Source organism: Aspergillus luchuensis, chromosome 5 (assembly GCF_016861625.1).
Source record: "Aspergillus luchuensis IFO 4308 DNA, chromosome 5, nearly complete sequence".
Classification (NCBI taxonomy): domain Eukaryota; kingdom Fungi; phylum Ascomycota; class Eurotiomycetes; order Eurotiales; family Aspergillaceae; genus Aspergillus; species Aspergillus luchuensis.
The window spans coordinates 4,746,825-4,774,584 of record NC_054853.1 but is presented as its reverse complement, the minus strand read 5'-3'; the positions used below and the strand labels follow the sequence as shown (position 1 = coordinate 4,774,584).

The following is a 27,760-nucleotide window of genomic DNA, read 5'->3' as shown; positions in this document are numbered from 1 at the left end:
AAAAAAAAACGTCATAAGGTCTTCCTCGCGACCTGCTCCGCGACCCGGTCTTAAGAGATCAACCCCCACCCTCTCAAGGAGACGCCCTCCTGGCTTTCTTAGCCTCCTCATGATTGCCATTGTCATTAAACTGTCATAATGGGGAGAATTAAGAAGGTGGCGAGCCAAAAACACGAGGCTACGATCGTGAGTCCCTCTTTTTCACCCCGCGTTCCATCTGTCACGTCTGCAAGGCTAACTGAAATTTTCCCTCGCTCTTTCTATCAATTCAGTCCCCATATCTGGCAGATTTCGTAGCCCGTGCCACCACTGTTCCAGTCCCCGAGCTTCCTTCGCATCTCAACACCTTCTCTCGCATATGGCCCTTCCCCAGAGGCGACCTGTACCATTGGATTAACGTGCTTAACCGCTTCGATGAGATCTTGGCATCTGCCATCGAAAAATACGCCCTGAACAACGGTCCTCAGACGAAGCCTTTCGGCAAAGACTTTCTGGTGGAGTCTTACGTGCATGGTGAAAGTGCAGGAAAACCTCAGGATGTCGATGCCAAGCTAGCTGAGCTTGGATATGGACCGGAAGGAGACAGGGAGCTTTTAGAGGTTATTCTTGATTTCTCTAGGTTGCTGCTGGAAAAGTGCGGTAATCGTAGCTTGTACAGCAGCAGTGAACGCCTGGGCGAACTCTTGAACACCACTTCGCTCTCTCTGCTTCAGTCCACCCTCCGTCTATCTTTGTGTCTGGCACAGCGGTATCATTCACGCCAACGCGGTGGCTCCCACATCCAGCACAGCTTGCTGGCAGCCCACTACAACATCGACTTGGAGAAGTTGCAGAAAGTTGCTGCGCCGTTTCCGCGCCCTTCTGTCCCAGGAAGAACGGCTGTGTCCCCGGTAGCTTCGATCAAGTCCAAGGAAAAGGCATCTCAGGCCCGCCATAATGCCAATGATATGTCTGTCCTTGTACGGGAGAATGAAAGCTGGGATGAATGGGGTAACGTGCGCCTGCTTTATTATCCGTCTGGCTCATCAGAACCGGTCAAGACTGCACCGGAGACCGGCACTGGTGGACCATCGGTACAGGCCCCTACCACCCCCACTCCTCTACGCAGAAGTCACACCCATCCTACACCACGTCTGAGCCGTATGTCCACCGCCGAGGATTCGCCTGCATCTGTAACCTCGACGCCGGGAAAGCAGGACGAGACGCTGCGGGGTGGCAAGACACTCGAATTACCATATTCGAAGATTTCCTCGACAAGCGCCGAAGAGCTTGTTGCCGCGCATGTAGACGAAGTACCAGATGATTCAAAATACGAACTGCTTCATAGGATACGTACAGCCCAGGGATTGGCAACGTCAGACTCCACGCGGGAGCAAATTCTGGCGATCAGAATCCTCGCCCTTACTAACCTAGCTTACGTTTATCCCGAGCCGCTGTTCCAGCAGAAAGTCCTTCAGTATGATATGGAGCAGCCAAAACGTCTGCAGCTCGCCTATCAGCTCGGCGAATTGGTCCACCTAGGTGCCAGCGGCGACCTCCCAGTCTCCCGGACATTGCAGACATTGGCCCTCCAGGCTCTTGATGCTCTTGCGAAGCACAAGGCACGCGCGATTGACGTCTGTGGCGCATTGAGTGTCAATGTAAATCATGGTGTGCTGATGTTTTTGACTCGCAAAACCGTCAATGAGCTGGGTTCGGAAGACACTGATGGTGAAGATGGTAGCCAGGATGAGTGGCGGGATGCGTTGCTCGCTTTGTTACGAACGCTTCCGGGCTCTAGTACCAGGACCCCAGAGACTCTTGTTGCTGCTGGCCTGATCCCCATGTTTGTTGATGTTCTCAACCTCCGGACAGAAAAGGCCCGTCGAGTTTACTCCCGCATCATGGAATTCCTGGACACTTTCGTCCATGCTGTCCGTGATGCACTGGGCACCCTCACTAGCGCTAAGGGATTTGACGCAATTTCGGACTTGATCGATCACGAAACCAAATCATCCTTTGAGAACGTAAACAGGGGAGCTGGAATACCTTCACAGCACAAAACTCCATCGATTGACTATCAAATTCCTTATTTCCAACAACAAGCTCTGCGCTGGATGTTTAGATTTGTCAACCATATCATGCAGCACAATGGCGGCGGATTTGACCGTGTCCTTCGGAATTTGATAGATTCTCCTCAGTTGCTGACTTCCCTACGCCTTGTGTTGGAAAACGCTCGGGTGTTTGGTTCTCACGTCTGGAGCAACGCGGTCAACATCCTGAGCAGCTTCATTCACAACGAGCCTACGAGCTACGCAGTGATTGCCGAAGCTGGGCTAAGCAAGAGCTTCTTGGAGGCCGTTACTTCTTCCGAATTGAAGGCCCAGGAGAAGATAGTTGTCGAACCTGAAAGTGCTGATGTTGAGGGTGAGACCTCGAGGCTTCCTGAGACCAGTGCTACCGAGACAACCGCAGAAGATGGTCGGGGCCCTCGGGAATATACTATTGTACGGTCGGCAGAGACGCGTTTAGCCCCTGGGATCATGCCCGCCGCCGAAGCTCTCTCGTGCATTCCCTCCGCTTTTGGAGCCATTTGCTTGAATTCCTCTGGTCTCGATCTGTTCAAGTCCTCCGATGCCCTGGAGAGCTTTTTTGAGATTTTTGAGAACCCTGAGCATGTCAGGTGTCTAAAGGACGATCCCAACCTAGTTCGTTCTTTAGGTACCACTTTTGATGAGTTGGTGCGGCATCATCCGGCTTTGAAGGCTCACATCATGACTGCAGTTATCGTGATGGTTGCGCGTGTTGGACTCTTGTGCAGAGCGAAGGCCTGGTCAGTCGGAATGGGTGCGAAGTTGTGGACAGAGAATCCGGATGGAAAGCCAATCATCTCGGGCTCTACCGCCCACTTGCTGAAGGCGATCGGGATCGATAATGGCGATCAGGCCGAGGATGCCTCCACCTTCGGTGTGCCTCAATTGACGTCCGATCAGCTCCCTAACGGCGGAAAGCTACAGCTCGGTGATCTAAGCCAGATCCTTCCATCGTCAAATGACAACATTGAGCCGAAGGAAACGGACGCGGCTGGTCTCACTGCCACAGACTATTTGTACCCTGTCGTCCGATTCCTGGGTGCATTCTTCGAGAACCAGCCTAACTGCTCGTATTTCATTGAATCCGGGGGTGTAGAGTTTGTCTTGGATCTCGCGACTTTGCAAAGCCTCCCATATGATTTCCATAACACGGATGCCAACCAGGAACTTGCCGTCCTGGTGCATATGCTTGCAGAAACGAAGCCTCACTTGGTTGTGCCATCCCTCGTCCAGCGAACGGAGCGAGCTGTCGATATGCTCTCGAGTTTCTGGCAGGAGCCCAATCATTCGGGATTTTTCACACCGTTGATCATGGCGACATCCAACAGTACATCCGAAGAAAAGGGCAAGGAAACGCTCAGTATATCCAAGGCAAATGGAACATTCTTTGCAAAGCATATGGGGGCTGCCCTTATCCTAACCGATTTCCTCCGTGAGATCTATTCGATGCCTTTGTACCAGACACGTCCGAGCCAGCAAACCTCCGCTTTCGCTCAAGTTAACCTAGTTGACAGATATTGCTCCCTTGTGAAGAAGTTGGGAGGTTTGCATGCAGCGTGCGTCTGGGAGGAGATACTGCTTGAGAAGAACATACCCGACACCTGGGATCAGGCAACCAAAGTGCAACAAACTGGCTCGGCTCCAGAAAGATCCAACCCTGTCGCGGGACCATTGAACTCCGAAGGAAACACCATCGTACCTGGTGCAGAGCCTAGTAGGGCAAGTCCAGCTGCTAGCGATAGTGCCCAACCTGGAGTTGCCCAAGAGTCCAAAGAGCCTACCACAGCCAAGGTTGCCGAAGACGGTGTAGCGTTCAAGAATGTTCAGGCCCTCCGGTATCTCCTCAGCTCGTTGCCTTCTTCAATCACTGGCTTCTTCCATAACTTGGGACTTGGTCTGATTGGAAAAAGGAGGACGGATCTTTATCAGAAGCAGAATGCAACTCTGGTGGCGGATGCTGTTGCCGGAGCCGTGCTAGAGCAATTGCAATTCCAGCCTCCAAACGCTAGTGACAACTCCAAGCTCCGGTTCGCTTACCTGATTGTTATACTGTCTTCGTTCTCCCATCTTCTGTTCGAAGGTAGGCTGGTTTCCTTCCCCTTATTCATTTCTTGCCTGGATGCTGACCATATTGTAGCTACCGCAGACCGTCCTCATTCACACTACCTTACGCTGGTTTTGTTCTCCTTCAAGAGACACGGAGGCCTGAAAGTAACGAAAGACATCTGCGACCTCTTTGTACAGGAGGTCAAGGCCCTGACCCCGCCGGAATCCGTCGCCGAATCTGAACAAGATGTCTCAGCACGACTCACCTCCGCTTACGGCGGCATCAAAATTATCCTCAGCTTTTTCTCCGAGCTTGCCTCGGGGAAGAACATTGTCGATTCCAGTCAAACACAGGCCATGACTAGCGACCGTGACCGGGATCGCCCCGACTACTTTCAACCAGGCCAGTTTTTGGTGGACCTTCGGATGGAGATTCTACCGATGGCTCGGGACATGTGGAATTCCGACTTCGCCGCGCAGTCCTCCAGTTCTGTTGTCAAATGTCTGATCGACATTCTGCGTTCGTCACTCGATGGTGAATATGAGACGGGAGCTGCTCGCAGCTCCGATGTGCCTCCTATGGTGACAGACGTCGCGAGAAGAATGTTCGTCGTGAACAAGGACCGCATGGTGTCTTTACAAGAGAAGGGATTCGATGGACAGCTTGCCAAGGAAGCGCTTTATCGCTGCAACAACGTATATGCCGCCGCCGAGGAGTACTGCAGGGCACAAAGTCGGCTGAGAGCCCCTCCAAGGGCGGAGCCATCCCCTGGTGACATCGAGTCGATTCGCTCAACGTCAGGGGCTGAAGGATCTGACGAGCCTGCAAGCGATGCCCCGTCGTTTGACAATGGGTTCCTCGAGCGGTCTGCACTTGCCATGCTGTTGGCACAAGCTTCAGGCCGACCGGCCGACGATGCGTCCCGTCAAGACCAAGGCCAGGGCAGATCTGAAGACAGCGAAGTTAGACATGGCTCTGAATTCCTGGCGAGAGCCCTGACCCATATCTTGAACGACGACCATGCCACAGGGAGCGATGAACATGAGGAATCTCCAATAATCACGCCCCGTATCTCTAACGCCCCCGGTGGTAGTTCGTCGGAGTCTTCAACCCTTCCGGCAAATCAATCACCAGAACAACGCTCCGAACAGCCTACGAGACGGCGTGAGGTGACTACGATCGAGGATTTAGATAAGGAACGTGAGCAGGTTCGCTCGAATTTGATTGAGCGTTGCTTGGACATCTTGAATGAGCACCACGACGTCTCTTTCGAGTTGGCGGATCTGATTGCCTCCGCAACAAGAAGACACCGCGACGCGGAAAGCTTTAGAAGAGAAGTGGGCGAGATTCTTGTGCAATCTTTGGTCTCTTTACAGATGGAGAATTTCCAGGCTGCTGGCAAGAAGGTGGCCGCCTATGCTCACCTTCTCGCTCTAGTCGTCCAGGACCGGGAAATGTATACCGCAACCCTTGGTGAGCTCAAAGAATGCTTCACGACGTTCCTTGGATTCATTCAAGTATTACCCGAAAAGTCGTCCGATGAATCGTTTCCTTGGATCGGCCACGTCCTCCTGGTGCTGGAGAAGTTGCTTTCTGATGACTGCCAACCACCTCAGATTCGTTGGAGTATCCCTGATCATGAGAACCCAAGTGCAGACGACGAGCAACCAGCTCACTTGGAGGAGCCTCTTGTATCACTGGATCAGAAAATGCAGCTTTATGAGGCATTAGTCGAAATACTGCCTAGAATAGGCAAGGATGAAACATTGGCCCTTTCGATCTGTCGAATTCTTGTCATTCTCACACGCAGTCGCAGCATTGCTGTGCGCTTGGGAGAGAAACGAAGCCTGCAACGTCTATTCGTCATGGTCAAACAATTGTCTAGCTCCACAAATGAGAAGCTGCAGGGAGCTTTCATGTTGATCTTAAGACACATCATCGAAGATGAGGACACCATCCGGCAGATCATGAGAAGTGAGATTGTCGCCAACTTCGAATCCAAATCATCCCGCCAGATCGATACAACCGGCTACGTGCGACAAATGTATCATCTTGTCCTCAGATCCCCTGAAATTTTTGTTGAAGTGTCAAATGAAAAGTTGAAGTTGCAGCGTTATGACAACCGCCAACGACCCCAGATTCTCACGCTGAAGGCCGACAAAAAGAACAGCTCTTCAGATCCCACAACGGTCAAAGAAGCACCTGATAGTCCGGAGAAGAGCGAGGGCCAGACAGGTGGAGCATCATCTGAGGATAAGGACAAGGCTAAATCTACTGATCTCAAGCCGCCTGTGGTGGAGAACCCTGATGGCGTTATCCACTATCTACTTTCTGAGCTTCTGTCTTACAAGGATGTCGATGATAAGGAGGCTCCCACCGAGAGCACAGACCCATCGGCCCCCGATCAATCGGAAACTCAAACCGATGTGGAAATGTCGATTGATGAACCTTCTCCGTCTGTTTCTAGCACCGACGCGCAGGCCACACGCAACTCCAAGAAGTCAGACAAGCCGGCATTCAAGGCGGACGACCACCCAATCTACATTTACCGGTGTTTCCTCTTGCAGTGCTTGACCGAGCTCCTGTCGTCCTATAATCGCACAAAGGTTGAGTTCATCAATTTCTCTCGCAAGGCAGATCCTCATGCGGCTACCCCGTCAAAGCCTCGCTCGGGGATTTTGAATTATCTCCTGAATGCGTTAGTGCCGGTTGGCACTATGGAACATGACGAATCGGTCTCGTTCAAGAAGCGAAGCAACACTTCTGCTTGGACAATGCGTGTTCTTGTTGCTCTATGTACAAAGACGGGCGAATTCGGCGGGCCTGGAAGGCGACGTAACGAACAGGAACTCAATGAAGACGACGAGCCCGAGCTTGCCTTTGTGCGGCGATTTGTCTTGGAACATGCGCTGAGGTCATACAAGGAAGCAAATGCTTCGAACGAACCCCTTGACGCCAAGTATTCTCGGTTGATGTCACTTGCCGATCTTTTCGATAAAATGCTCAGTGGATATGCCTTCGTTTCTGGAGAGACAGCTTTCGCGTCTTCGACCAGGCAATTGGCGAAGACTATGTTTGAAAAACACTTCATCTCTGCGCTGACAGCTTCAGTCGCTGAAATTGACCTCAACTTCCCAGCGTCCAAACGGGTCATCAAGTACATTTTGCGTCCTCTTAACAAGCTCACCCAAACCGCGGTGGTGTTGAGTGAGTCATCGGATATCTCCACTCTCGCTGAAACTGAAGATGATGAGATCTCCTCAGCTACGTCAGTTTCGGATATGGAAGATGACCGGGAGGAGACCCCCGATCTCTTCCGCCACTCCACGCTGGGCATGCTCGAGCCTCGGCACGAGGAGGAGACCAGCTCCGAAGAATCGGAAGAGGAGGATGACGAAATGTACGACGATGAGTATGGTGAGGAGATGGATTATGATGAAGACTTGCCAGAAGACGATGGCGAGGTAGTCAGTGATGAAGAAGATGAAATCGAAGGCGTTGGGCCGATTGAGGGACTTCCTGGCGACAACGGCATGGACATCGAAGTGGTCATCGATGACGATGAAGATGATGAAGACGACGAAGATGACGAGGATGACGAGGACGATTCCGACATGGACGACGACGAAATCCTTGCCGGCGAAATCACAGGAGATCATGATAACGAAAGTCTGGAGGAAGGTGATGATGACGAATGGGAAAGTGAAGAGATGTCTGAAGACGACGAAGAAGCTGAGATCATGAATCAATTCGAGGATGAGTTGGCCGATAGTCTTCGACAGGCAGAGCAGCGCGACGATGGGCAGCGGTTTGATGATTTGTTCCGCGTCCTCAATGAGGCTGCCGGCGGCGTTGAAGATCTTCAGGCTGACAGTCTCGGGGATATGCATGAAGACATCGTCGATGATGACCTGGCTGATGAAGAGGGTAAGTGCTCCTTATTAACACCCGTGTACCAGATACTAACAATGCTCCCAGAAGACGAGGAACTCGAGGAACTCGAGGAAGAACTCGAGGATGCCGACGACGACCAAGGGTCCTACCAAGGTTTCGATGATGAGGAAGATCTTATGGATCCTTGGGGATGGGAAGGCGATGAGCAACCGCCACGAGGCCATCATCACTCCCGATTCCATGGTCCTCGGCCGGCGTGGGCTGCGGTTAGTGGGATCATGCCCAGTCGGCACGGTATCGTTCCCATTCAGCCTTATCGACTCCATAGAACTCAAATTCCGGCCCGTGGAAACGATGACGGGACCAACCCACTTCTTGTTCGGACAGACCGTGGCTCCGAGACAGGTGGTCAGCCCCGCGTACCTGGCAATGAAGCTTTCACCGACTGGGTTCATGGCATGGAACCCGTATCGACGGGACGTCTGCTTCCTATGGATAGTCCTGTTAGCTTCATGAACGCAGTTTTGCAGGCTATTGGCGGACAAGGGGGCCCAGGATTTGGGGTCATCACCCGTCCCGATGGTATCCACGTCCATGTTGATAGACGTGCAATGCCTAACCGGATACAAGACATATTCGGCCTTGGCAGACCCCAAGCTCCTCCTTCCCGTACTCGCGATGATCCTTCCCAAGCCGTGAGCTTCGCCTTAGCTACAACCAGAAGCCGTTGGCAAGAGGAGGCCCGCATTCTGTTCAGCAGCGCATACGTTGAGAAGACCCAGCGTGTGGTCAACTCCCTGTTGAAGATCTTGGTGCCCCCTGCAATTGAGGAAGAAAAGAGACGGGAGAAGCAGATGGAGGAAGAGCGAAAGCGGCGTGAAGAAGAACGCGCAGAACGTGAACGTCAGGAGCGCATCGCCAGGGAAGAGGAGGAGAAAGAGAGAAAGCGCAAGGAAGAGGAGGAGAATGCCAGACGGCAGCAAGAACTGGAACGTCAGGAAGCAGAGCGACAAGCGTCCGGTATTGAGACGGAGCCCATGGACGATGTACAACGGACAGACACCGGCAACGAGGCTGCAGCACCGGCAGCCGAGACTGATGCAGGCCCGTCAGAACCTGCTCCCCGCGTGCACACAACTATCAGAGGCCGTCAGCTTGACATCACTGGCATGGAAATCGATCCGGAGTACCTGGAAGCCTTGCCTGAAGAATTGAGAGAGGAAGTCATCATGCAGCAGCTCGCAGAACAACGTTCTCAGGCTGCTGCTGCTGGCGAAGAGCCCAGTGAAATCAATCCAGAGTTCTTGGAAGCCTTGCCTCCAGAGATCCGGGAGGAGTTGCTGCAGCAAGAAGCGGCCGATCGTCGTCGCCGGGAGCGTGACAGTGCTCGCCGACAAGCTGCTGCTGCTGGAGGTGCAGCAGCTCCGGCTCCGGCTCCTGTTCATGCAGAAGAGATGGACCCTGCTAGTTTTCTGGCTACGCTAGACCCATCCTTACGTCAAGCTGTTCTGGCTGATCAGCCCGAAGAAATCCTGGCAACATTGGGTCCAGAATTCCTTTCCGAAGCTCGTGCGTTGCCAGGCAGACGATTGGCACAATTCGGCGATATCACTCGGGTCGACCACCGTCACCGACGTGAGCCAGCCGACGATCAAGAGCCTAAAAAGCAACAACGACGTCAGATTGTCCAGATGCTGGACAAGGCCGGCGTCGCTACGCTACTGCGTCTGATGTTCATGCCTCTCCAAGGCAACGCGCGCCACCAGTTGAACGACATTCTCCATAACGTGTGCGAGAACCGCCAGAACAGGATGGAGGTCATTAGCCTTCTCTTATCTGTCCTTCAGGACGGTAGTGCGGATGTCTCGGCGATCGAACGCAGTTTTGCTCAGCTCTCACTCCGTGCTAAGCCCTCCTCGGTTCAGAAAACCCCTCAATCCGTCAAACGGAACTTGTCATTCCAGGGGTCTTCGAATGTGAGCAATGAAGTGACTCCGATTATGGTTGTACAGCAGTGCCTGGGAACTCTTTCTTTCCTATCGCAGTACAACCCTCACATTGCTTGGTTCTTCTTGACCGAACATGACTCTTCCCCGGCCCTGAAGCTGAAGGCTCTCCGCAAGGGCAAGGGTAAGGAGAATAGGGCTAACAAATTCGCTCTCAATGCATTGTTAACCTTACTGGACCGGAAGTTGATCATGGAGAACCCTAATTGTATGGAGCAGTTATCAAGTCTTCTAAGCAGTATCACACAGCCTCTTACACTTTTGCTCCGTCGGGAGAAGGAAAAGCAGGAGGAAGAGGAGAAGGCTAAGGGCAAGCAGCCCGAGCAGGCGCGGGAAGAGAGACCGACTGAAGAACAGGAACAGCAGCAACCTGTTCCGGCAGATCAGACGGAATCTGCCACGGACACGACAATGACAGATGCACCGCTTCCCACCGTCGAGACCACGCTACCGCAAACTGAAACTGCTCAGCCAGGGCAGACGGAACCATCGGAAGCCGCCAAGGAAGAGAAAGCAAAGACCACAGCTGAAGAAGAGAAGCACAAGAGAAGAACTATCGAACCACCAGTTGTCCCTGATCACAACTTGCAGCTGGTCGTCCATATTCTCGCCGCTCGTGAATGCAACGGAAAGACTTTCCGGGACACACTTTCCACCATCAACAACCTTTCCGCTGTGCCCGGGGCTAGGGACGTGATCGGTAACGAGCTGGTCAGCCAGGCTCAAACTCTGAGCACTGTTATTCTCACTGATCTTGATGAATTGCTGTCGCACATTCACCAGGCTCGTACCGGTACCGATATGCAGGGTCTAGCTTTGGCTAAGTTCTCGCCAGCCAGTTCTGATCAGGCTAAATTATTGCGCGTTCTCACGGCTCTCGATTACCTGTTTGATCCTTCTCGGATGGACAAGGTGAAGGGAGCCGAGCCTGACAATGCCGCTAAGGAAGATGTCCTACAAACGTTGTACGAATGCTCTACTTTCGGGCCTCTGTGGACCAGACTTAGCGAATGCTTGACCGTTATTCGACAGAAGGAGAACATGCTCAACGTCGCAACTATTCTCCTGCCTTTGATCGAAGCATTAATGGTGGTTTGCAAGAATACCACGCTTAAGGATACCTCTCTTGCCCGGAACAGTAGGGAGTTGTCTGTGTCGACCACTTCCGTTGACGCTGGTCTCAGCATGGAAAGCCTCTTCTTCAAGTTCACAGAGGAACATCGCAAGATTCTTAATGAGCTTGTGCGACAAAACCCCCGGTTGATGAGTGGCACTTTCTCGCTGCTGGTCAAGAACCCCAAGGTTCTAGAGTTTGACAACAAGCGCAACTACTTCACTCGTCGCATTCATTCCCGTGGCGCTGAGCCTCGTCACCCCCATCCCCCTCTTCAGCTGTCTGTTAGACGTGACCAAGTCTTCTTGGATTCCTTTAAGTCCTTGTACTTCAAGACAGCGGACGAACTGAAATATGGCAAGCTGAACGTACGCTTCCATGGCGAAGAGGGTGTCGATGCCGGTGGTGTGACTAGAGAATGGTTCCAAGTTCTCGCGCGTGGCATGTTCAACCCCAACTACGCTCTGTTCATCCCGGTTGCTTCGGACAGGACTACATTCCACCCGAACCGTCTGAGTGGTGTCAACTCCGAACATCTGATGTTCTTCAAGTTCATTGGACGTATCATCGGCAAGGCCCTGTACGAGGGACGCGTCCTTGACTGCCATTTCAGCCGTGCGGTCTACAAGTGCATCCTCGGTCGGTCAGTATCCATCAAGGATATGGAGACGCTTGACCTTGACTACTACAAGTCCCTTCTCTGGATGCTCGAAAACGACATTACTGACATTATTACTGAGACCTTCGCTGTCGAGACGGATGACTTTGGAGAGAAACAAGTGATCGATCTGATTGAGAACGGACGTAATATTCCTGTCACTGAAGAAAATAAGGAGGAATACATCCAACGGGTCGTCGATTACCGTTTGGTCGGCTCCGTCAAGGAACAGCTGGACAATTTCCTGAAGGGTATGTTTTGGTCCCCTTTCCCCTTGACTATTGAGTATGTGGCTAATTCGTTCTGTCTAGGATTCCATGAGATCATCCCCTCCGATCTGATCTCCATCTTCAACGAGCAGGAGCTCGAGTTGCTGATCTCCGGTCTCCCCGAAATCGAAGTGGATGATTGGAAGGTCAATACCGAGTATCATAACTACTCGGCCTCCTCGCCCCAGATTCAGTGGTTCTGGCGCGCGGTCCGCTCTTTCGATAAGGAAGAACGCGCCAAGCTTCTGCAGTTCGTTACGGGTACTAGCAAGGTGCCTCTGAATGGATTCAAGGAACTTGAGGGCATGAACGGAGTCAGCCGTTTCAACATCCACCGTGATTACGGCAACAAGGATCGTCTCCCAAGCTCTCATACTTGTTTCAACCGTAAGTACACCAGCAATGTCCGGGAATATCTATATGGCACAGCTTGCTAACTATGTGGCACAGAGCTGGATCTTCCAGAATATGAGAGCTACGAAACATTACGGCAACGTCTTTACACCGCGATGACGGCTGGCAGTGAATATTTCGGGTTTGCATAAAATGGTGGCGCTAATATCCCTTATTGCGTAAATGATGACTTGGGGGTTAACCCACTCTCACTCGCAGTGTCCTTGACTCAATGCTGAAGCATATTATGGCGTTTGACACATCTTCATTTTCAGCTAGTTTGTACCTTACCAAAGGCATGGGGGTTGTGGTAGGAAATGGACCGCAACCGGCAGACCAGTTGAAGTGCAGGTCAACTGGAATGCTGGGGATCGGTTTGAAGATTTCCATTTTTTTCTTATATTTTACTTTGCAAATTGCAGCAGCATGTACTTTCTTCAGCTATGTGTCAATTACTTAGAAAATTCCAGTCAATGTTCTCGTTCTTTCACCCACTTACAACACTCCTTATCCAGCCATCGATGCACGGTTAGTCAGCCGGGTGCTTCTCCGTAGTCTGGAGGCGGTGAAGGGCGGTGGATCCGGGGAGTCACGGGATGCAACTTTTTTCTGCTGGGCGAAAAAGTCACCTGCCGGCGGGGCATCGGCTCGAATCTCAACTTCTTCAATCCGCTGCTCTCTCTCCGGTCGATGGGCGTTTCCTATTTCTCAGGCATGCTAATATCTGCTCTCTAACTTCTTCTTCATTTCTTTCTCAATCACTGAATCAATCTCCCCTCTACACCTGTCCGGTTCCACGCGCCGCTCTCACCTGAACCCCTCCTCCGGTTTCTCTCCAATCTCCAAAAATGGCTTCGAACTCGATCAAGCTCTTGACTGGTAACAGTCACCCTGAGCTTGCAAACCTTGTGGCAGCTCGGTATGCGCTATAGTTCTGGACTATTTCTGCACCCTTGCAGTACACCATGGACTAACGAGCCGTTTCAATTGACAGGCTTGGCATTGAATTGACCAAGATCATGGTCCTCCAATATTCGAACCAGGAAACCAGTGTCACAATCGGAGAGAGTGTACGAGATGAGGATGGTATTGTTGTCCACTCCGCCTGCTCAGACTCAGGCCCGCAAAAGATCCTGGGTTAATGTGTGCACCCTGCAGTTTTCATCTTGCAGTCGACGCGGCCCAATGATATCAACGATGGACTGATGGAGCTGCTCATCATGATCAATGCTTGCAAGACCGCCTCCGCAAGACGTATCACGGCCGTCATTCCCAACTTCCCTTATGCGCGCCAAGATAAGAAGGATAAGAGCCGTGCTCCTATCACCGCCAAGCTTATGGCAAACATGCTCCAGACTGCTGGTTGCAACCACGTCATCACCATGGACCTCCATGCCAGCCAGATCCAGGGCTTCTTCAACGTTCCCGTCGATAACCTGTATGCCGAGCCTAGCATTCTGAAGTGGATCCGCGAACACCTTGATGTGAGCAACTGTATCATTGTCAGTCCTGATGCTGGTGGTGCTAAGCGGTAAGTGAATTTGATTCATTGGATGCTCGATATATTGCAAGTCGATATTAATGAGCAATTTTGAACAGTGCCACTGCCATCGCCGATCGTCTCGACCTCCAGTTCGCTCTCATCCACAAGGAGCGCCCCCGCCCTAACGAGGTCTCGCGCATGGTTCTCGTTGGTAGCGTCAAGGACAAGATCGCTATTATCGTTGACGACATGGCTGATACCTGCGGTACTCTTGTCAAGGCCGCCGATACTGTGATGCAGCACGGAGCCAAGGAAGTCAACGCTATCGTCGTCCACGGTATCCTTTCCGGCAAGGCTACTCAGAACATCAACAACAGCTGCCTGAGCCGTGTTGTTGTGACCAACACTGTTCCTCACGAAGACAAGAAGGAGCAGTGCGACAAGATCGAGACGATCGACATCAGCCCCACTCTTGCAGAGGCCTGCAGACGTACGCACAACGGCGAGTCTGTGAGCTTCCTGTTCTCGCACGCTGTCGCCTAAACGACTAGTAATGGCACATGGCAGTGATGGAGGACAAGATGGACATGCCGCTATCTGGAGGCGGTTCACATTTGCTTTTTCTTTTTTTTTTTTATTATTGTCGTGCGTAGTCGGATACCTCTAGGAGGGCCTAGATCATGAAATTAGGACTCTTTAGCCACGGAATTCCCGGGATAGGCGCCTCCGTCTGTCAAACTATATTTAACGCATTTACCGGTTATGAAGCTTATGGACCTTTGAGAAGGTGGAAAGGAAGGGAGATATGAAAAAGTCGGCGGCGCCTTTTTGCTTTCTATTACCAGCTGAATTGAAGCACTTATACTGTACATATATCAATGGTTTTTTCTCTTTTTTTTTTTTTTTCTTCCCCTTGGTCGTCTTCGTTTTGATGATGTACTATCCTTCTTTATTGTGAGCGGATCACATGGGAATTTCACTGATACAATAGATTGCCATCTGAATTGGATTCCGTTCTACGCTCTAAATATAGATATATAGTCAGATTGAAAATACTGAGATTTTTTTTAAAAAAAAAAAAAAAAAAAAAAATTACACGGACAATTCAGTACAGAAGGTACGAAATAAACATTCGTAGACGTCAAATTAAACCTCGGAGATATCAGCTAGTTGAGTAAAATGCACACGGGCTAGCCCTAAATCGATTTTGACTGCAAGTCGTACATTCAGTTCCGAGATTTATATTTCCGGGTCTAATCAGTACTACTACTAAGTAGTAGTAGTCCGACTTGTCAGCATGCTATCCATCCATCCATCCCTTACTGATCAGCTGCACTAATAAGTTATGCTTGCGTTTTTAGTTTTTTTTAAGCACTCCAATTTTGACTCTATACCATAAGTACCTATGGTGGCACTTTTTAGGTTTGACTAGGAATACGAGTATCTTACTAGTAGTTAGTAGCTCACAATGCAAAAGTATTCTGACGGAAAATGTTCCCCGGAGTGAATGAATAATAAATAAGAAGGGTGGGCGAGGCGGGGGTTCTCAACAAAAATATATTGGGGTTTTTATTTTCTCGGTGGTTGTATTTTACTTGGCTGGAGGTAACTGTTTATTGCGGTTGGTGTTACTCCAGCTTACTCACTTAGTAAGAATATTTGTGGAGTTAGTATAGGGTGCTTTTCATTGAGGAGGATTAAGTATGCTGCTAGTACTTATAGTATCAGGATAGGATAATATCATACTACATGATATCAATCACAAGTTTGACATACATTCAATACATATACTAGTAACTAGGTGATAGATAAGTAGAATACACTATGCATCGACTGAAGGTCTCTTTAAGATAGATGTATTAAGAAAAACAACAAGTTCTGTTTTCTTCCTGTTTTGTCTCTAGACATTTGGATCCATCATACACTTGTTAGCTATATATATCTCATTGTTAATATTCGTATACTGAGTTTTTGTGTAAGTTCAACTATGGGATTGAACAAAGTCTGTACTGGGTAGGTTTGTAGGTGGCTAAGAAGTAAGACTTATTGTTTCTCTATTGATGTGTATTTATTTAGTTGTGAAACAATGGGTTTGGTGGCTGATTTGATTGTTTGATTTTGAAAAGTCAGTTACGAGTGGTCGACGGTACTATGGGTGAATACTATGCAGGCAGTAAAACTATACCGAAGGGTAGTACTTGCTGTAGCAAATAGACTTAGTAGTAGGTAGTTAATTGTTATGAATGGGAGGAATGATATTTGAAATATATGTTGTGTTAAGTTACTTAGTATCTTGTTATTCTGCGTTCGGGAGTATATATACCTGATGAAAAGATGGGTGATGCGGTCTTGATGTTTTCAACTTATCATGAGGTACTAATAATAGTAGTACTACTGACACACCTTCCTGCTACTATGTAGTAATTAGCTTTGTAAAGATACTACTAGATGGATGTTACTACTACTGCTAGCGGGGTTTGACTTCACCTGCCTAGTTCTATATAAGACGGAGTAATATTAGTACCATCTATATACTGGGTGCCTAGCCCTGTAACAGTCAGTATACATTGCCTGCACTGCTGAGTGGCGAGGGGATTGAATGTCAGTTAGTAGTAACGCGAGTGAATATAGTACGCCCTTACGTCTACTTTTTGTATGCCAAATGCAATATATACAATCAAGACATGAAGTGGGTTCGAGTTTGGCCAGACCTATGCTGGATGTGCAGTTGGGAAAAATAGTGTCTGTGTCTGTGTCCATGTCTGTGTCTACTCCGCACTTGACTAACGATCGCTAGTGGGATCTTGGGTTAAGAATTGTGGGTACACAGGAAAAAAAGTACTGACCACACAATAATCAATTAATCCACTGGCTGGGCTACATTGGGACAATTTTAGGTTTTACCACAGTAGGGTCGGTCCTATGGAAAATGGTCCCCTAAAGAGGGATTACACACTACAACCAGGGGATGAATAAAAACAAAAAAAGAAAAGAAAAAACACCAACTAAAATTTGGAATACAAAGAAGTTTCATTTCATTCACAAGCAGCGCACATAAGAGAGAAGAAATCATCTGCGGAGAACCGGAGTCCATGGGTATTTTTTTTTATCGTGCCAGGGAAGGGGAAGGGATAATGGTCGCAAGGCCATATAGTATAAAAAAGTGTGTAAAGAAAAAAACGAAGAAATTCTTTCACATTTTTTAATCCCTTTCATTTCCATAAAAATTGTGGAGAGATATAGCATTTCCTTTTTTGGTTTTGATGTGTTGGTTGGATCAGACAATATCGGCACGCCAAAGTCTCTCGGTCCGCTGCAGAAGCCTTCTCTCCTCTCTCTCTCAATATCTCTCCCTCCCCAAACCAAGGAGCTTTTTGTTCTTGGGTCGCTCTGCTTCGGAACTCGAAGATAGGAAAAGAGAAAATGGGTGGATATAAAAAAAAATCCCCCTTCCCATTTGCTTGAGATTCTTTCTATAATACCCTTTTTCCCTTAGCTAGAACAGAGACGTAACCCGACCATTAACCCCCGCGGACAAACACATTTACTTCCTCATCGAAGACGCTCTCCGCTTGCGGAGCTCATCGCGCTTGGCCTTCTCCTCGTGGACACGGCTGGCAAGGAGCTTGGCGTAGTCGTTACTGTATCCCATGCATGGTTAGCGGATGTCCTGTTCATACATTTTGGGTGCATGCCCCATTAAAGGGGAAAAGGTGCACTTACGCAGCCTCACGGGCAGCCTCAGCACGACGGCGCTTGAGGGCAATGCGCTGGCGCTTGCGCTGGAGACGCTGGGGAGTAACCAGACGCTGGATCTTGGGGGCCTTGGTGTAGTCGGGCTTGCCCTCACGGGTGACGGTACGACGGATGACGAACTTGCGGACGTCGTCCTTCTTGTCGAGACCGAAGAAGCGGCGGATCTTGGTGGCACGCTTGGGGCCGAGGCGCTTGGGGACAACGGTGTCGGTGAGACCGGGAAGCTCACCCTCACCCTGCTTGACGATGCTCAGGGCAAGAACAGCGAGGTCCTGACCGGTGATGGCTGTAAAAACGAAGCGTCAACAACGGATCAACTCGAAGGGTAATAACGGATGTATTGTTGTTGGGTGAAACCTACCACCACGGACGGACTTGCGCTTGCGCTCACCAGTGCGGCGGGGGCGGTAGCAGCTGCAGCGGACATCAGTCTTCCATTTCGTAAACTCCATTATCGGCAGGTCGCATTTACCTGTGGCCATCGGCAAGGAGGAGGCGGGTACGGGTGGGGAGGAGAACTGCACACAAAATCGATGAGTTTCTGCTGTGTTTTTGTCGGATTATATTTGCGTCGGTCGGTACATACCACCCTGCTTCATGGGGAAACCTGTGAAGAGCGTCAAAGTCAGCATCCAATGTTCGTTCTTTTAACCATGACATCCAAAGATTCTTGTTCGCATTCGAGTCCTTCTAGTCGAGCCCAAATCCGAAATAACAGGGGAAAAGCAATCCAGTCGTACCTTGCTTGTCGTTACCACCGGTGATCTTGAGGATGTAACCCTTGAACTCGTCACCGAGAGAGTCGCCGGCAACCTATAGCAATAAAAGAAACCCCAATCAGTCTTCTGCTTTTCCCATAATTTTTGCGTGTATTTCTCATTTTTCGTCTCTTTTCCAACTGTGGTGTTTTCGGGGGGCGGATATCCAAGGGGGGAGGGTTGCTGACTTCGGTTCCCATGCGCTTCTCCATGAAGGGACGGAGCTTGCGCTCATCGTCAACCTCGATGATCTTCTGAGACCCATTGGCCGGGTAGGAGATGTTGAGCTTCATCTTGACGGGTCTGCGCGGTCAAGACGGAGGGCGCGGTTTGTCGACAGGTCGAGGAGGTTCAGGTCGTCGGGGATTCGTTCTTCGTGGGATTTTTTTGGTGGTGTAGCGAGATTTCCCTGTGTGGGCGGCTGACTAAGTCCACTAACCCTTTTGGACTTAGTGCCCTCGGTAGGGCTCTTATGTCAGCACTCCCGGCACCTGACTTGCCCCCTTGCCTTTTCGGGAACTACGAGGCTAGGCCTGTGTTTATGCTTGAGGATACCACCAGGTTGTTGTGATAAAAAAACAACGTCTAAGGTTTTGGTTACACGCTGACGCTCGTATTCCATGATGCACCTACTTGATACAAAAGACAGGTTAGGTTCTGTCCTTTAAGCGGAAGCGTGTATTAAGTCACCTGATCTTCGTGTGATCCCTGCGACCCTTGTGTACACAGTAGGCAAATTTGGAGTCAAATATCTCCAACAGATCGGGGTCTTCCATATCTATGTCTGATAACCATACATGTCTCTGATCGCGACCTTATGCATCCAACAGTCAGCAGCTAGAACAGTCTATTGACTGTATTCAGTAACCAAACCCCTAAACTAGTTTTGAGTAGAGTGCCTCTTAAGCTTCAACAAGGCAAATTCGGGGAGCCACCGTGTTGCGTCTTATGTGCCACATTTCTCGTCATATAGGCCTTTCTCCGAGCTGACCTTCACTTGTTGCGTACTCCGGACTCTGTCCTGCAGCCTATAATGCAACACATGTAGGCTGATGTGTGCGCTAGGAGCCAGGCACTGAGAGGGTGCACATGCGTATCATTATGCAGGACAAATTTGAGAATAAGAACTCTTCATCATAATGAGCTTATTGTCTCAAATGAGTAGTTAATGCCATCCAGGGGTTAGTTATAGTCAACCCCTGAGCGTCTCGGCGATAGGGGATTAGTAGATCTAGTCAGTCAATCAGGTGCCGAACTGGTCCGGGTCGGAATCATAACGACCAGCAAAGCTTGGAAGGAGCTTCTTCGAGGTGCACCTTTATAAGTCGCAACCAGAAGTTCGAGTAGCACACACCAGATATATAGGAAAGGAAGGTATAGTTATGAAGGGCGCTTTCGCTGACTCGGATTTAGTTGCACATTGTGTTCTTCCGTTCCCGACAGCCCAAGACGGGAGACCAATCCGGATCGAGTTGGGCCGTTCGGAAGGTCGGAGTCTAAAGTGGCAGCCTGTCTTGGAGAGGCGGCCCCCCGTTATCTATTAATGGTTGATGTTGATTATTGATTGATTACTACCCACCACCAAAACTGCGCCTTCGGTAGTAGATACTAGATAGATCGATAGTGGCCGAGGAGGGGTGTTGTTCATGACATCCCAGTAAGGGGGTTCAGGGAACATGACCGCCTCTTCCGACAGACGTTCGCTGCTGATTCGATGACATTTCTATTGCTGGAACAGAGAAATGTCCACGAGGGCAGGCCAGTGAGATCCACTGATGGGGACTTGGCCCTTGTACAAAACCGCCTCTTCCAAGCTCGATGGAGTCTTGGGACTGACGCAAAAGACCCAGAGCACGCGACTGGTTACCGTTCCGACGTCGCCGCGCGGCCACTGCCAACGTCCGAGAGGCCAGGACAAGAACAGCCTTACGGCAGATGCAAAGATGGCCACAAGCGCGCTATCGTAGTGGACAGGTCAGGGAACATTTTCTGTTTCCTCACTCAACTCTCGCACTGTTCGGTATTGTCTCCTTTTTCTTGTTACTGCATCCGTTCCCCTCAGGTTCTCGTTTTCATCCGACTGACAGAGTTCTCCAGTCAAGTCCCCACTCTGGCGCCAACCATCCCCATCGCACGCTATTAGTCTCTCCTCTTGCACGGTACTGCCGGAGGTAATCCTGTCTTTTGTGCTTCTGTTAGGGGAAGAAGTTCTTGCTTGATCTCGCCGCAGATCACTACGTACGGCGTCTCCGTCTTATCTCATTCTTCCCCCCCTTTCCCGTTGTTCGGTTTCTTCTCGTTTTCTCTTGGTCAAACGTATACACTCAGCATCGTTGTGTGCAACCGCGCAACAAAGAGTGCCGCCGATCGCCCCCCAGCTTTATCGGCTTCGCCTGCGAAGCCCAGCGGCTTTCGCTGTCTCGCCTCCGCCCTTCGTATCCGTCCTTTATGCCCGGACCCAATGCGCCTCTTTAGCAAATTTCACGCGGTCTGCGCCTTGGCTGTGTGCAGCATTCTCCTGTCAGCCTCCTTTCTCGCCTCTCAGCATTACTATCGTCGGGTAGTCTTGACAAAAGAGCCTTCGTCGGATTTCCGCGCCACGGCATCTTTCGACCGTCGCCTAGTCGTCTTTGGTGACTCGTGGAGCGATAACAATGCAGCCGAGCTTCAGGGATCTGTATGGACGGACTGGCTTTGTAACTCGGTGAGTGTGAAAGCTACTTGGCTGGATCGAAGTGGCAAGCTAATCTCTCGGCCCAGTTCTCATGTCACCATGAAAACTTAGCAGAGACAGCCAAGTCTCTGAGAGGAAACTACATTGGCTCTGTGGTGGATAACACGGAGCTGTCGGGTTCCTTACTCAACCTCTACAAGTCTCCATTGGCGGATCTGAAAGCTCAGGTCGCCAATTGGATTGCGGCGGAGACGGAAGCCACGAGAGAGATGGATGCGACTGCGGTTGGCATGCGTCAGAATCGCACCATCGTGGTTGTATCCTTTGGTGTATGGGACCTGTGGAACGTAATGGCAAAGACGTACGAGGACGCATCCCATGCAGTCGATCGCAATATCAAAGTCATTATGGAGGAGCTGGATTTGCTGGCCGAGACATGGGGCAGCAATGACCTCAAGATCATCCTGACATTAGCACCAGATGTAACCTTCCTGCCGGCCTATAGAGCGCAGGGGCAGCCGCAGATTACCAAGCACAAAGATGCCGTGAGGATCGCAGACTATTGGAACGGAGAACTCCGCAATAACGCCGAAGATTGGTCGAACGGCACGATTTATTTGTTCGACACCAACTCTTTTCTGGCCGACCAGATTCGCGACTGGCAACTCTTTGCCGCAGGGATCGAGGAAGAGAGTGGATTGGGGAAGAACGAGGATCCCGGTTGGGAGAATGTTGAAGACGCATGCGTCCAAAGCAGCCAGCAATGGATGGTGACGTCAGGCGCGCAACAGTGCGACCGTCCAGAGAAATTTTTGTTCTGGTAAGGACAAGGCATTATGATTGGCGCCCATTGACTTGATCGAGTGCTGACCGTATCATTCTCAGGAACGACATGCACCTTGGCCCCTCAGCGCATAGACTTCTGGGCGCGGAAGTGTTCCATGGAATCGAAGAGATGTGGCTCCGATGATTTTCCCTTAAACATCAAAATAAGAGAGCAGAGAAAAGAAAAAAAAATTCCAAAAGCGCAACCGATGAGGTCTTACTATTATTTTTCATTACCTCTTGAGACGTAATTCGCCAAGGACAGGCTGGGGGGAAACTTGTTCTGTAGATGATTAGACATCAGCCGCTTTCCGGGACCATCAAACGCCGACGAACGGCACTGTCAAATGGCGGCCTGCTTCTCTTATCTCCAATGAGCCTGCTATCCGATTATTCGACTGGTCTCTAGGCGATGTATCAATAAGTCTGAGACCATGTCTTTCTGCCCGCTCCGAAACTGGATGAGTGAGAGGAAAGAGTTTGTACTGGGGGAGCACAACTGTTTCGAATCACGAGAGGTTTCAGGTCGCTACCAAACAAGGACCGAACGGGGAACTGGCCAGAGAGGTATGTCTCATTGAGAATGAGCACGGAAGTCAGGCTGCCCCATCCGGCGACGGACGATTGTAACGTGATGGCGGTGGAAGGTGGAGCAGGGATCGGAATGCGATCGCCACAGGGTAGATCGATCCGGTCTCCAGCCTGGGAATGGGGACACCTGCAACATCAACGTATCAATGGAGACCCGTGAACCTTTCTGATGGATCGGGGGAACTACGGATCAGACTTTGGGGAGGTAAAGAATAATGGAACCTGACCAGACCCTGTGGGAAGTCCCCATTGAAAGGGTGGTTGGGGAAAGCAGCAGGGGTAACGGATGGTGCGGATGGTGCTGGTGGATGGAGATTTGGTAGTGTCGGTGGTAAGTAAGAGCACGGAGTAGTAAGAAGTAGTATCCATCCAGTGTCAGTTTGCCAAATCGGGCTGTCCGTTCTTTTCCCTGTTTTGCTTTCGGTTCTTTTTTATTTTTATTTGCTTCTTCTCTTTCTCTCTTTTTTTGACTCCTCTTTCCTTTCATTCGGTGCTGGCTGTTAGTTTCTTTGTCTCCGAAGAGGATCGGCCTGCTGTCATGGAAGCCTCGGGAAGTTCTGTCATTAGCCAGGAGCTGTCCTGGATTAAAAGTACCTTTGCTTCAGATGGAGGAGAGAGGTGGAAGTGGAGATGGCGGAATTCTGATACCGCCACCTGGAATGTATGTATTACACCATAATAGCCATGGCCACGATCGCTGTTTTTCCTTTCTAATTTATGGTCCAAGCAAGTAGGGAGGGAATGGGGAACGACGGAGTTCAGTACCCAGTGTAGATTAGTGGGTATCAAACTTCCAGGAACTACTACGTTAGAGAGCCAAGCAAGCAAATCAAGCACGTCCAGTTAATTCAAATAGGTAAGTAGGTAGTAAGTAGTAACCAAACGATACTTAGCAAGCAGCCAGCAGCAAACAACAAGTACCTTCAAAGTACCACCTAGGCAGCCGAGTAGGGTACTACTACTGTAGAAGGCTAGTGGTGTGCGTGCCAGACCGTGGTAAAGCAAAGCAAGCAGGATGATGCTGGCGAGAAATTAGACGGATTGGAAGACAATCAAATCCATTTGCGCATGTGTCACATTGGCGGTGGGCCAATTGCCAGGCCCGGTCGGGCTCTGTGGATCGCTAATTGGTCCCAGATCACTGCAGCACACCGCATGCGGACGCCGAACAGACAAAGGAAAGCTAAAATGGCTCCAGGATTGAAACAATAAACCTGTATAGCAATCTCTAAGCAACTAGTTGATTAGTGTGGTAGTCCTTCTTGACTAGGGGAGGGTATTGAGAAGGGGGGAAAGGGCAGAAAGTAAAAAGGTAAAACAACTAGGTACTTAAGTCCCCAGGTTTAACTAGTAGCTTTCCGGGTAGCTATGACTTACTAAAATTGTAGGTATTATTATCGAACTGCCCAAAACATATTGAATGATGCCCCAAAACAACAAGGCAATCAATCAACCAGAATGAGCTCTGGAAGGGCCCATTTCGTGCCCCTACTGCTGACTCACCTGGCAAGAAAAAAGAAGAAGATGATGATGAGGTTCACATTCAGGTTGTTGCTTTTCTGCTACTACCTCCCAAGTGCCCACTTTGTCTCTCTCGCCCTCTGGCTCTCTCTTGCTCTTCCAGTTCTCGGGTACCTTTGGTTGGGGGTTCATCCAGGGACAAGTTAAGTAGAGTCAAGTCAAGGTACCTCTCTTCCTCCGCCCCAGTACAACACCACACCACCCGATGAAAGGTACCATGATGATACGTCCTTCCCAACCCGGGAGGTTTCCTCACTTTGAGGTTCCATCACAACTCTCCGAACAGCTGTCTCTGGTGGGGATAATGTCCCCTCCCAACCGAACGAAGGACTCGGGTCATCCTGACAGGGACAAAGAAACTAAAAAGCCCGGGATTTTTTAGTCGTAGTCAAAGGGAGGGGCGCCAGACCGAAGGGCCCCAAAGATAGCTCCCCATAACAAAGCACTTGAAAAGCCAAATCCTGGCTTTATCTCACTGGCGTCCCCTCGGCTTGGTTGGCTCGGCCTGAATGGAAATATCATTTCATTGTCAAAGAACGAGGAGGCAGCAAAAGGAAGGCAGAAAAAGAAAAGAAAATTACCAGCAGTGAGGACACCCCTGACGCCTCCAAATAATAATTCAGCTGGATATTATTATCAGCATTCTTATTATTCTTATTATTATTATCATCTTTTCTTCCTAATTATTATCATTCGACCCTGAACTGAAAAAGAAAAGAAAATATTCCACGCCAAAAGACACCAACAGAGACGGCCGCTCGATTGGAAAAAGAAAGAAAAGAAAAGAAAAGAAAAAGAAAGTATTAACAACAGCCAGTTTGGAAATACCCGGTGCAGCACGAGGAGAAACTCATTCGTCTCGTTGACTATAACTATAACCTTATATTGGGGCTTTCTTTCTTTCATCCACTTGTGCAGCGTCCGCCCATTCAAGGGCCACGGCTCTCTCTATAACCTCGATTTCTCACCCACCATCTCGCAGACTTTCATTATTCATTGCCCGCCATTTCCTTTCAGTCTGCTGGTTCACCCACTTCTCTGTCCCCCCCAAAAGCCCTTTGCTCTTTCTACTCCATAAAATAAATGTCATGTCTTACGATCGCGTTCTGCCCAAGCCTCCTCTTCTACACCATGACAGCTCTCACCATCTTCCCCTGTCACGGCCTACTAGTAACCTCCTCGAGCATAAGATCATGAATGACGACGTCGCGAAAGTGTCCATGATGGACCGTCATCTAGACACTGCTGCTTTGAGTGGTCATCGTCGACTCACTGACACACTGCCTCCGGTGCATCTGACCACTCTGAATCGAAACAAGGTGGCTCTCAACAAAGTCGCCTCCAACGCTGCCTCTGCTATTGAGGTCCCGGAGTCCGCGAATCTTCTACCTACCAAGGCTATTCCTCTTCGTGAACGCTCATCTCTGTCGGAACGGTCGTCGTCATCTAGTCCAATCAAGTCGTCCAATACTCCCACCCCAAGGGAGTCGGCAACACAGTTCTGCCTCTGTCAGCCGGATCCGAAGATCCCTAGGCCCCGGAATGGTATGCAGCCTGAAATCTACTCGATTTGCTTCTTGAGCTGACAAACAGGTAAAAGCGTTCATCCTATACCGCCAACATTACCAGGCTGCAGTGGTCGCGCAGAATCCAGGCCTTGCCAATCCTGAAATCTCCAAAATAATTGGGGAGCAATGGAGAGGACTACCACAGGAGACAAAGGACGAGTGGAAAGCACTGGCAGAGGTAAGCACATTGTATACTATGAGACTCTCAAGCCACCTAACCCTTGACAGGAGGAGAAAGCTCGGCATCAACAACAATACCCAGAGTATCGCTATCAACCTCGTCGCTACGGTCGGGATGGCAATCTCCGGAGCGGAGCATCTGGCATCAGCCATAACCCTCCAGGCTCTACAGTCTGCAGCCGATGTGGAGGCCGTGTGATGAACCCTCCGGTATCACCAGAGACTCCTTATACACCCAGGGCCTCCTTTTTCGGCGGAAAGTCGGCACCTGGTGAGGTCTTCTCAGCACGCAGTAGCCAGTGTCGAGCCAAAGATCTGGACCGTGCTCCTAATGTCATCAAGCTCATCCCTAACGGAAATGGAGAATCACGCATGCCTCGCCAGCACTTTGTGGAAAGCAGAAGCCGATCACCAGATAGTAAGCGCAGGCGGTTGGGACCGCTTGGTCCTTACGACATCCGTGAAAGGAGTCCAGATTCTTCATATCCTGCATCTCCATACACACCTCGCTCGGCAGTAGCAGACTCACGAGGTCTATACCAGCCGCTACAGCAGCCACGGCCCGGCCGAAATGTCAAGGAGTATACCCCGCCGGATCCCAGCTTGAAACTTCCACCGCTACAAACAGCTGCTCATGTTCCCGGGACTCTCACCCCAACGACTCCATATTCGCATGATGGGTCTAGCATTGAAGCGACGGTCATGACAATCCCATTTCTCAACAAGATAAAGGTTCTGGCTAAGATCTCACCGCCCTTAACACCAGCATACCATGACGGATCTTCGTTCCGACGCGGGGCTGTGATTGCTGTGGATGGACAAGATCCTGTTCTTGTCAAGATGATGGTCGAATTTCTGAACAACACATTACAGAAGGAGGGCAGATATCTCACCCGAGTCTTCGGAGGACCCGAGATTCGGTCTCGTGAGAGCTATTCCGAATCCGAGCAAATGGGTGACGCAACTGTCGATTATCTCAACATCATCTCCTCCTGGCACCGCATCTCTGACGAAATAGTTAGCTTCGTGAAGCCTTCACGAGCATCATCGGAGCCAAAGTCAGTCGACGAAGAGTCTACGCCAGGAGTGTCACCGCGGACTATTATACCCAAGACTGCTGAATTACAGATCAACTCTCCGGAGCAATCCAGCGACAACAGCTCTGTGTCGACAGTCTCTACCGGAATGGGCTCCATTACGATGCCCGTGCCTGTCGCACTTGTTCCACGATACCAACTAACGACTGCGGATGCCTTTGCCTGCTCCGTCCCAATCGGTGACTCGTATGCACCACTTGACCACTGGCAGTGGATGGCATCTCTGTGGCGTGCGTGCGTAGGACCGGACATAACCGTGTACATCCGAGAATGCGAGAAGGACGAACTAGAGCGTCTTGGAGGTAACCCCGTGGAAGTTCGTCTTCATGATGCGCGAACCATTGTGGTGCGAAGACTGGCATCCTCATCGAGTGAACTAGAGGAGAAGTCGCTTAAGAGAGTCGGCTTCGAAATTGAGGACTTCCTCACCCAATGAGCTTGTAATATGATCCTACCCAAAATATGCCAGCTTTGTCAGGCTCGCATGTTCTTTTTTTTTCTTGTCTTTTCTTGACATTCTTCTCCGGACATATGGGGGTTTTACACTTTCATAAATTGCCTTCCTTTTTTTATTACTCTTCGACATCATTTTCTAGGCTCTAGCCTATTCTGCAGGGGTTCTGTCTGGTTCGGGGTTTTGTGGCTAGTGAAAATGGGAGGCTTTTCTTGTAGATTTACTTTTCAGCTCCGGATAATATATGTCTGTGATCGACAATGTTGTTTCTGCTTACCGACATTATGCACGAAGGCGCAGGCATCATTGCTTCTATCTTAACACTTGACAAGACTTACTGTATTTGGATACCATACAAGCTAGTAATAACCCACCGATGCAGCCGGCCATCAATAGTACT

General features: G+C 50.1%; 5 protein-coding genes across 5 annotated transcripts; 4 read left to right on the top strand and 1 right to left on the bottom strand.

The window, feature by feature from the left end:
• Positions 1-138: 138 nt before the first annotated feature.
• Positions 139-12,605, top strand: tom1 (E3 ubiquitin-protein ligase TOM1; the record flags this gene model as incomplete). Its single annotated transcript, XM_041691498.1, has 5 exons — positions 139-186; positions 273-4,152; positions 4,210-12,042; positions 12,103-12,447; positions 12,511-12,605. 5 exons carry the CDS (start codon positions 139-141, stop codon positions 12,603-12,605), a joined length of 12,201 nt encoding a protein of 4,066 aa, XP_041544977.1.
• Positions 12,606-13,301: 696 nt separating this feature from the next.
• On the top strand, positions 13,302-14,479 carry AKAW2_51555A (ribose-phosphate diphosphokinase; the record flags this gene model as incomplete). The annotated part of the gene is made up of 4 exons (XM_041691497.1): positions 13,302-13,372; positions 13,448-13,539; positions 13,612-13,984; positions 14,053-14,479. 4 exons carry the CDS (start codon positions 13,302-13,304, stop codon positions 14,477-14,479), a joined length of 963 nt encoding a protein of 320 aa, XP_041544976.1.
• A 3,001-nt stretch (positions 14,480-17,480) lies between these two features.
• On the bottom strand, positions 17,481-18,743 carry RPS6 (40S ribosomal protein eS6; the record flags this gene model as incomplete). The annotated part of the gene is made up of 7 exons (XM_041691496.1): positions 17,481-17,577; positions 17,660-17,978; positions 18,054-18,106; positions 18,165-18,210; positions 18,279-18,299; positions 18,433-18,505; positions 18,639-18,743. 7 exons carry the CDS (start codon positions 18,741-18,743, stop codon positions 17,481-17,483), a joined length of 714 nt encoding a protein of 237 aa, XP_041544975.1.
• Positions 18,744-20,911: 2,168 nt separating this feature from the next.
• Positions 20,912-22,094, top strand: AKAW2_51553A (uncharacterized protein; the record flags this gene model as incomplete). The annotated part of the gene is made up of 3 exons (XM_041691495.1): positions 20,912-21,154; positions 21,211-21,944; positions 22,010-22,094. The coding sequence occupies 3 exons, from the start codon at positions 20,912-20,914 to the stop codon at positions 22,092-22,094; spliced, it is 1,062 nt and encodes a 353-aa protein (XP_041544974.1).
• A 3,055-nt stretch (positions 22,095-25,149) lies between these two features.
• On the top strand, positions 25,150-27,342 carry AKAW2_51552A (putative HMG box transcriptional regulator; the record flags this gene model as incomplete). Its single annotated transcript, XM_041691494.1, has 3 exons — positions 25,150-25,606; positions 25,662-25,807; positions 25,858-27,342. The coding sequence occupies 3 exons, from the start codon at positions 25,150-25,152 to the stop codon at positions 27,340-27,342; spliced, it is 2,088 nt and encodes a 695-aa protein (XP_041544973.1).
• Positions 27,343-27,760: the final 418 nt, after the last annotated feature.